The sequence below is a fragment of the Syngnathus leptorhynchus genome, chromosome 7 (genome assembly GCF_054491065.1).
Source record: "Syngnathus leptorhynchus isolate UIUO chromosome 7, UIUO_Slep, whole genome shotgun sequence".
NCBI classification, from domain to species: Eukaryota; Metazoa; Chordata; class Actinopteri; order Syngnathiformes; family Syngnathidae; genus Syngnathus; species Syngnathus leptorhynchus.
The window spans coordinates 8,169,736-8,179,099 of NC_141201.1; the positions used below are offsets into that span (position 1 = coordinate 8,169,736).

At 45.9% G+C, this 9,364-nt stretch overlaps 2 protein-coding genes and 1 long non-coding RNA gene across 5 annotated transcripts; 1 reads left to right on the forward strand and 2 right to left on the reverse strand.

Moving 5' to 3' along the window:
- Positions 1–179: 179 nt before the first annotated feature.
- Positions 180–4,453, reverse strand: sars2 (seryl-tRNA synthetase 2, mitochondrial). Its single transcript, XM_085916210.1, has 16 exons — positions 4,168–4,453; positions 3,978–4,073; positions 3,507–3,536; positions 3,272–3,412; positions 3,122–3,176; positions 2,968–3,034; positions 2,744–2,849; positions 2,603–2,650; positions 2,226–2,334; positions 2,018–2,063; positions 1,860–1,947; positions 1,644–1,756; positions 1,459–1,552; positions 1,221–1,313; positions 1,070–1,135; positions 180–951 (listed from the first exon to the last, which is right to left on the reverse strand). Exons 1-16 carry the CDS (start codon positions 4,435–4,437, stop codon positions 811–813), a joined length of 1,563 nt encoding a protein of 520 aa, XP_085772336.1. The 5' UTR covers positions 4,438–4,453; the 3' UTR covers positions 180–810.
- A 263-nt stretch (positions 4,454–4,716) lies between these two features.
- LOC147054544 (kelch repeat and BTB domain-containing protein 8) lies at positions 4,717–9,364 on the forward strand. Of its 3 annotated transcripts, none has more exons than XM_085915651.1 (6): positions 4,717–4,853; positions 5,134–5,260; positions 5,425–5,578; positions 5,725–5,803; positions 5,936–6,163; positions 6,347–9,364. In XM_085915651.1, the coding sequence occupies exons 3-6, from the start codon at positions 5,425–5,427 to the stop codon at positions 7,839–7,841; spliced, it is 1,956 nt and encodes a 651-aa protein (XP_085771777.1). In that variant the 5' UTR covers positions 4,717–4,853; positions 5,134–5,260; the 3' UTR covers positions 7,842–9,364. The 3 variants fall into 3 exon arrangements, with proteins under 3 accessions (XP_085771777.1, XP_085771776.1, XP_085771775.1); XM_085915650.1 differs by having other exon boundaries at positions 4,725–4,866; XM_085915649.1 differs by lacking the exon at positions 4,717–4,853 and adding an exon at positions 4,859–5,043.
- On the reverse strand, positions 4,760–7,796 carry LOC147054545 (uncharacterized). Its single transcript, XR_015066614.1, has 3 exons — positions 5,879–7,796; positions 5,664–5,768; positions 4,760–5,588 (listed from the first exon to the last, which is right to left on the reverse strand). It is a non-coding gene; the product is annotated as an uncharacterized LOC147054545 (long non-coding RNA).

Genomic DNA, 9,364 nt, shown 5'->3' on the forward strand with positions numbered 1-9,364 from the left:
CCCTGCAATATGGTGAGGCTTATGCCACCTGTATTAAGCAAATCAAATACATAAAATGGAGCATGGGATATAGCATCACTCCAAATTTGAATTTACTGGTATAATATCGGAATCGTCACTTTCGTATATGTCAACTTGCATGCAAATGTGACTACGATATATATTTTTTCCATGTTTTTGATTTATTGCATCGCGATGTAAATCCAGTACAGTATTTACAATGCTGTGTTGAGCTCTAAAGTGCCCCCTACAGGCAGACAGCAACCATCGCCCAATACCTTTGTGATTTATTACAGCACCTTGTTCACAAATACAATACACAAGCCAAGACGTAGTTAGTTCTCTGCTGGCCTGAACAATAAATGTGACCTACATTTACAACTTACTCTAATATTTACATCACAAGATTGTATGAATATTTTTCCAAATTTATTGTCATTTCATAACTTTTCTTGGCTGCACTTAAGACTCGTGTACCAAATGCACGACCCACCACCGAATACAGTAAATGGAAAAACATTCATCATAATAAATGTGAAAATAAAAACCTAAGCAGTATGATGCCGTCCTGGGAGATACCATGCCAATCACAGACTGAATGGCATCATGATTAATTAACTATATTATGCATTATATAGTGACAACGGGTCCGGCTATACAATTCATGCAGGAAGCACAGGTCGCAGAAAAGTGAACCAATACGTGCCGAGGGAAGTCATGGAATGCTGTAAAAAAATTTAAATGCATATAAATTAAAAATGACTTTGATGAATTGTAATGTGACTGCACACATTATTTGCAACAGCGGTGTCACGAAATTGTGGGAGAAGGCCTGGGTCGGCGGCTGGGCTGGTTGGGCCCAATGTATTTCAGAGGAGTGCACTTTGGCTTCTCAATTATTTCAAGACCCAAATATGGTTGCAAGGCTCTGGGGACGAGCACTGATCCTTCCTACGGGCACAGAACATGTAGTTCCATATTGAAACAACAATTAACTTTGCATAGAAATGACATTTGACAAAAATAGAAAAACTGAAAATCAGTGTATGTAACATTGGAATCATTTTACTTTGGTTTGGTGAGTCTCCAGGATGGCAATGATTGTTCGGGGGATGGCACATGCAGTGGCATTCACCTTAAGACAAAAACACACACCAAGGAGGTTTGCTGAATGCTAAAACAGCAGGAAGAATACCAGAGCGTCTCCTCAGCAGTCTTACCGTGTGGGCGTACTGCAAGCTGCCGTCGTCTCTCTCATAGAGGATGTTGAGGCGTCTGCTCTGATAGTCAGTACAGTTTGACCCACTAGAAATCTGAAAAGATGAAGGAAAAGCTTGCATGCAATGCTATGAACTCTCAAATAGGGAAATATCACTTTGTATTTGGCTATATTTCTGTTCAACAATAATATTACATGTACAGTATTAACAATAATGGATGCAAGAATGTTTTGCTGACCTCGCCGTAACTGTTCCTTCCGGGCATCCACGCTTCAATGTCATACTTTCTGTATGCTGGAGGACCCAACTCCTGTGTTGGCATGTCTAACACTCTAGGGGGGGGGTGGACGACATTCTCATAATTACAAGAAGAAATCTGTGATCAGAATATGGTGCGGGATTTCATTGTGTGCCTTTTCTGACCTGTAGTGTAGCTCCAGAGCAGAAAATATCTCTTTTTGCAAGGAGACAAACTCCTCAAGGAGCTCAGTGCTCTCCTGCCCAGTCTCATTTGCCGTTACGCCAAACATCTCTACCTAGACACGCACGAGACCCTATTTTAAACTTATTCATTTGTCATTCTACAGTAATTTGATTGTACAGGTTACTACTGTAGCGGCCAATTGATGCTCTACTGACCTTATTGAAGTGATGAACTCTGTAGAGGCCCCAGGTCTCTCTCCCTGTGTCTGTCTCTGCTCTGTAACATGTACTGCTACACACAGTCCTGAAGCAGCAAGGAGGCAGCAAGTCAACTACAATTACTTCAAATAGCAAAGTAAGAGGGCACTTTATACCTGACAGGCAAATCTTTCAAATTAACTGCGTGATCCATGAAATAACCTGGGGAGGAGAGGTATCACGCACATATAAAATGAGCATCTCAAGGACCCTGTTTACAAGTGTTATCAAATCAAAAACTGGAATGAGCGTCTATGCAGTGGTGCCATAATGTTCAGTTTGTTGTAGAAGAAAAATAAATCTGTAGAAAACAGTAGGGAAGACCTGCCACGCCGACTTCTCCAGTCCCAGCCAGGTTTAAGTCTGGGAAACGAGCCGGGTCCAGTGAGTAGACCTGAGAACGATGGGCGTTGGGCTGCATGCCACATCCCTCCTGCAGATAAGACAACCAATGAGGTTCTTTCGATAGGTGTTACTTGGACAATGTCAATCAATAACTAGCTCAAATTGATTTGTGTATTGAACACCATTAATTGATCCCATTTCGATTTTGGAGAAGCAGCCTTGGTCCTACTTGACGTGATGCAAATGTTTTCACCTCATGTTTTTGTTTGCCTAAATTGTGTGCATGTTTACATTAATTATTGTGTCATGCAGTCCAAATAATACAGAAACCAAAAATGGGAGACTTTGCTACTTACAAACACTGCCCCCTTCAGCATGTCAGGTACAACCATGGGAATGAAGCCCTGTCAGAGCAAAAAAAAAAGATTACAAATATTTAACCCAAAGATTAATGCCACAAGTTTGTTTTACCAATATCTAATCTTTCAGCAGCTTACACGGTGTTGCAGTGTGTCGAGAGCAAAGTTTTGGAGCGCAATCTGAAGTCTGGCTCCTGCCCCCCTCAGATAATAAGATCTGTGACCCGAGACATGAGCGAGATGCCTGAGGCAGAGCAAAGATATGCACTCAAATAAGTGTATGCTTCTGGGCAAGTATTAAAAAAGTACATGGTCAATTCAAGAACAAAAACTATGATCGATAAGAGTGTCATCTTCATCACCTCTGCCTGATGAGGCCACCCAACTGTTCCCCCAGTTCGACATGGCCTCTGGGCTTGAAGTCAAATTCTTCAACAAAGAAAGAAAATCTTTTTAGTTCATTGAACATGTATGTAAAGAGTGCATTTACTCGTCAAAGCAGCTCAAAACACTCACCAGGTTTCTGCCCAACCAGCTCCACTACCTTTGCTTGGCTCTCATCTCCAATGGGCTGAGAAGGAAACATTTGAAATGTCAACAATATCATGCTACACCCTAGAGAATAAAATAGCTCTTGTGCATATCTGCCTTTCAGTGAATTCTCACAACATCAGGGTGTGTGGTGTTGGGTAGACGGAGTGCTCGGCTATAGTGTTCCTGATCCAGCTGAGTCTCTTTGGGATAGAGATCGTTGAGTCTTTTACGGACCTCTCGACCTCGGAGCAGTGCCTGGTTGTATTCTGAAAGCTGAGTGGTGAACACATGTTGGGAGCAAAAGTCAAATGGTAGTGATTGCATTTAATATCTGTACAGAATTATTGAGTGTCAATATTTGACTTACAGTGGCGAGGGCTTTCTTTCTGTGTTTTGCCTAAGAACAGATGACTCGTCAAATTCATGACTCTGGCTTTTGATCGCAGAGAGACACACGCATGCACACATGAACGTATAGGTTAAGACTGCAGATACAGTAATATATCCAAGTCAGGCGTAGCATATATATTTTTAATTTGTGGAAAGGGTTCTTAATGAAATTGAGGCAATTTGGGTTGTACTGCTGGACTGCAACCTGTTGAGGCGCTGTTGGTTAATCATCAAGTTTCTGAACTAAAGTTTAAGTAGCTTTGTGACTTGCTACAAACTCGGTTGACACCATATATAACACATTGAACATATTTTTGTACAGACAGAAATATGCATTCAAAAAATAAGAGCAAGAACAATAATTAGTACAAAATATCATACAGGACCATATTAAGACCATGAAAAAATAATGTAATACGGAATACTGTAATGACTTTGCTGTACTGACCACTAAAGCTCTGACCGTTCCACTAATATGCTGCTTCTGCTGTTCCAGCTCAGCAATTTCCCTTCGCACTGCCTGGAGCTCCTGCCACACACGCACCTAAAAGAAAGAAGAAAAAAAACACCCATGCCAACAAATCTTGAACACTAAATTGGAGACAACGCTAAAATGTGACTTTTTTTATGCCACTTACAATTTCCTTAACATCTTCCCCGCGTAGCTCGCCTTTCCTGCTCTCTACATTAGCTATGACTTTGTCGGTCTGCTCACACACCGCTCTCATGTCCAACTGAGGCTTGTCGCTATACCCTTCACGAACATGCTCATACAAGCTGCTGCGATGAGAAAAGCGACCGGGGACTAAAAAACACACCCTCTGCGTTGAGAAATGTCGCACTACGGTCGACAATACCAACTTTGCAATGCTTCTAGTCGAGAAAAAGGCGACCGTGTAAGTGGCCATGTTGGATTTATGGCGGCTGGTGCATTCATGGTAATAGGAATTTATAGAACACACGTGATTGGCACTGATAACCACGCGATACCGTATGGAAGATATTGGAAAATGGAAAATCATACGTGATAAGGGTTATGACATAATAACGCGTTCCAAGAATACGAAAGCAATTCGCACCTAACTCTCCGCTCTTATGAAAAGACAAGAGTACTGTTTGCAACCACACAGAAGCTGTACTATAAGGCAGCACGACTCCGGAAGCAGAACTAGATAGAACATCAACAACAGTTTATTTGTACAAATATCATGTAAAAAAAGCGTGCACAGCTGTTTATACATTTACATATATATCTATATTAGTATACTTAGAGGCTGGGTGCAGGATTATCAACAGCAGAGGACGATATCGTCACGAGCCAAAGGTCAGCCAATCAGGTGAACGAAAACTAAGCGCTGCGGTGATCCGGTCTGACATGTCAAGTGCGGCTGGCTGGACTAGAACTCAGTTGAGATTTCTTGGTCCGAATTTCCCGAACTACTTCTTTTCGTGTCATCATAATTGATATCACGGGGAGTATCACCTTTTACGACGGGACGGGTTATGAACAGGAGGTGAATTGTTCCTGTTTGCTAATTTTCGGATGTCTGGTGATGTGAGTGTGGCTGGAAGAGCAGCGTGTAACCACCGCATCTTCACCTCAGGCCAGACGAAACCGATCGGCTGTGCCCAGAGCAGTGCAGGGTGCAAACCAGCCCTCTGCAACCTGCCTCACATTTTGTCCAAGTGAGACAAGCGGCCGTCAAAGTGGAAACGAGAAGAAGAGCAAAGGTAGTGTTGATATGTAAAGTGTGCCATGTAATAAATCATGCGTTGCTTTCCTTATTTGATAGCTTGCCCTCTGAACCTTTTATTATTACAATGGACTACTCCAAAGCTATTATGAACTTGCACAACAATCAATTACATCATCATGTTTGTTTACTGCACCTCAGATGAATGCTGTGCGTGGGGGCACAGTCACATGGCGCCCCCAGCCATGGCAGGATGGGGACGGAGGAGGAGGGGAGCCTCTGTCAGACAGTGACTCAGAGGAGGAGGACTTCCCCGATGACAGCGCCACTCCGCTGGGAGACTACGTCACTCTCGGTGAGGCAGGCTCAAATAAAGAGGGGGTACCCTTCAAGGACATGATTTGCAGACGAGTCAGTTTAATCTTTTCCTCTACGACTACCTTTCTCGTCCGCTCAGTGTGGTTCTGACATCCCTCTGTGTTTCCCTTTATGCATCTTCAGGATTGAAGCAGCTGTTGGATGCTCAGCAGTTGTGTGATGTGACCCTGGTTGTGGAGGGAAGGAAGTTCCTGTGTCACAGGTATACCTTGCCACGACTCATTCGATGCCATTTGTCATTCCTGTTTAAACACTGAACACACACTCATGAATGTACCTAGCTATTTTTGTGCCGCTCAAGATAATGATCTTGATAATCTGTTGGCCTGTTCAGGGTGCTCCTAGCAGCCGTAAGCCCGTACTTCAGGGCAATGTTCACCAGTCCCCTGGTGGAGTCTCGCCTCTCCGAAATCCGGCTGGAGGAAGTGACGCCGTCAGTCATGGAGACGGTCATCCGGTTTGTGTACACTGGGGAACCCGGGCTGTCTCTGGAAACCGCTGAGGATCTATTTGTGGCCGCCAATCGCCTTCAGGTCATGCCTCTGCAAGATCTGTGCTCCAGGTGAAGTCATATCTGTGGTTTAATGTTGTCAGTGATTTTTTCCTTGTTGAAAGAACTGAACTGCAAAAGTTTCATCAATATATTCACTGTCTACTGTAATGATGTATTGCCTCGGAGTCACGACAAGTAGGTTAAGAACTGCTGTGAAAGGTTCTTTTTCTCTTCTGAATGTATTCCCTTCAGATTTCTATTTGAGCACCTGTCGCTGGACAACTGTCTGGGGATGTATTCCCTAGCTCGATCTCACCATGACCAGCTGTTGCTCCGCGCCTCCCTCAGGCTGGTAGCCCAGCACTTCCCTCGTGTATCCCGCCATAAAGACTTCCTCCTCCTTGATCACAGCACCCTCGGGAGCCTCCTGAGTTCGGACCGTTTGGGAGTAGACTCTGAGGCGGAGGTGTACGACGCAGCCAGACGCTGGGCCGAGCACCAACCATTGGCTCGCTACGCTCACATGCCGGCGCTGCTTCACCACCTGCGTCCGGGACTGTTGTCGCAGGAGGAGAGTCGAAGACTGAGCCAGGAGTTGGGCCCCGCCGCAGCCGGCGAGGGTCTCGGAGGGCCTCTACGTCCGAGGGAAGGAATGTTTGAGAAAAAAATAGTTTGTGTGGACCTGACACCGAGGGAAGATGAGAAATTACTTACATACGACTACACTGTGGACTGTTTCGACCCGCGGACAGGGAAGTGGGAGAAGCTGGCAGCGTTGGGCTCACTGGTGAGTCCCGGCTGCACAGCTGTGGGCGAACGACTGTTTGTAGCAGGAGGAATTCTGAACTCGGGCTCCGTGTCTTCAGCTGTGCACGAATATGACGCTGTGCTGGACCGCTGGACAGAACGCCCTTCGATGGGCCTACCTCGGTGTATGTTGGGCCTGCTGGGCTGCGGCGAGTCGCTCTTCGCTTTGGGGGGAAGCAATCGCTCGGCACTGCTGGACTCCAGCGAGACCCTGGAGCTGGCTACACTTAAGTGGGCACCGGGTCCTCGGTTACCCCTCCCCCTGCGTGCCTTCGCCTGTGCAGCTCTGCGAGGACGACTCTACCTTTTAGGCGGAACCACACTTGAACAGAACCGGGCTGTGGTCCACTCAGGGGTGCTTATTTATCACACCTCGACAGACTGCTGGACTCGAGTGGCTCTGGACTCTGGCGCCACCTGCCTCGCTGGAGGTGTAGCAGTGCGAGGAGGAGTCTGTGCCATCGGCGGATACATCAGGGATACTACCAAGTTCTTGGATGGTAACTACACCAATCTGGAGACTTTAGACGCCACTGGCCGCGTGCTGTTCTTCAGGGAGGGCAGGGCATTTGGTGTGGAGCGAGAGGTGACTGGAGGAGGGGTTACGGTCTCTGCAGAGCAGCGAGCCGGCGCAGGCGGGGCTAGCGACAGAGCCCCCAGTCCGGTGGTTTTCCCCGGCCTGCCTCGGAGGATTGCGGCCGGGGGGGTGGCCAGGTGGAAACGGAGGATTTATGTTTTGGGTGGAGAAAATGGCTCCCGGTTTTATGACAGCGTGTACTGTTGGAAGCCCGGCTGGCGAAGCTGGGTGCAGAGACGTGAGAAACTCCCTGGAGACACAGGAGGCGTCAGTCAGTTTGGGTGCACCACTCTTAAGTTCCCTAAGAAACACATCCTGTCCAGACTGAGACGAGCCAAAGAAAACTGCATTGCGCATGAGTAGCTTGACAAGAACCAGTTGAACCTAGAGATGAGCTCTAGGCTGACCAGGCTTGGTCACAATTTCACAGGGGTCTGCTAGCAGCAACCACAGCATATGTAGAAAATTGGTGTAGCTAAGAGCTTCAATGCACCTGAATGTACTTTGATCATCTGCTCACACTGAAAGTTTATCTAGTGTTGGCATTCAGAAAGTTGCACATTTTACACAGCTCTGTTGCTACAAATATGTTGCTGCTGTTAACTGCTCAGAATTTTTTATATCTGAGTTTTATACATTTATTTGTTTTTAAAACGTCCTGTTCATAGTACAAGTCACTTTAGAGTGGCAAAAGCGGTGATGATTACGTGAAAAGCATGTTAAATTTGTGTGATTTTAACAGCTAATGGCCAATTAGTTCCAAACCAATTGGCTAAAGAAGTCGTTTAGCTCAACTAATCATATTACCTGAATTGATTACTGCCAGTTAAGCCTTCACATCCCTAAATAGAGCCCGCTGATTAATATGAAGAATATCCCAATCTCAGCAAGCAAACATCTTTTATTCTGTCATTTGCTATATGTTAGCACCAGTTATGCCATCAGTTTATGTAGCTGTTCTGATTTATTAGGAAATTATTATTGGATGCCACTCTTAAGGCATTGTGCGTTTGCTTCAGGAATTGAACTTCTGAATGAATGTAAAAAGGTTTTCTAACCTGCTCAAATTTGCATTGCACTTTATGAAGTTGTTTTGTTTTTATCAAGATGCCGTCAATCTAATAAGGCTGCACAGTATACTGTATTTGCAGGCCTTCTACAAAATGGAAATTTTAGATAAGCAGAAAATTATCCATTGGGCCACTTGGTTATTTTTTGAATGGATCACTTAGCTGGATGTAACCTGTGAAATATTAGAACGCTCAAGTTACCAGCGGTGTTTAGCCAGAAGATAACCCATCCATCTTCTTCCGCTTATCCGAGGTCGGGTCGCGGGGGGAGCAGCTTTAGGAGGGACTCCCAGACTTCCCTCTCCCCAGCCACTTCATCCAGCTCTTCCCGGGGGATCCCAAGGCGTTCCCAGGCCAGCCGAGAGACATAGTCTCTCCGGTGCATCCTGGGTCGTCCCCGGGGTCTCCTACCGGTGGGACATGCCCAGAACACCTCCCCAGGGGGGCGTCCAGGAGGCATCCTGATGAGATGCCCGAGCCACCTCATCTGGCTCCTCTCCACGTGGAGGAGCAGCGGCTCTACTCAGAGTCTCTCCCGGATGACCGAGCTCCTCAAACTCTGGCATCGGTGATGACCCGCGTCCGGGCGAGGGAAAACTAGGTCCATTTGTCTTTTGCCATGGGTGACCCTACCAGGGGCATGAAGCCCCAGACAACATGGCTTCTAGGATCATAGGGGCATGCAAACCCCTCCACCACGATAAGGTGATGACTCACAGATAGAAGATAACCATTCAAATAAAAATTAAATGCAATACTATAGTGTCAGCCAAACTTGTTTTATGGTTGCAATAGCTGATTTTTTTTTTTTGGGGG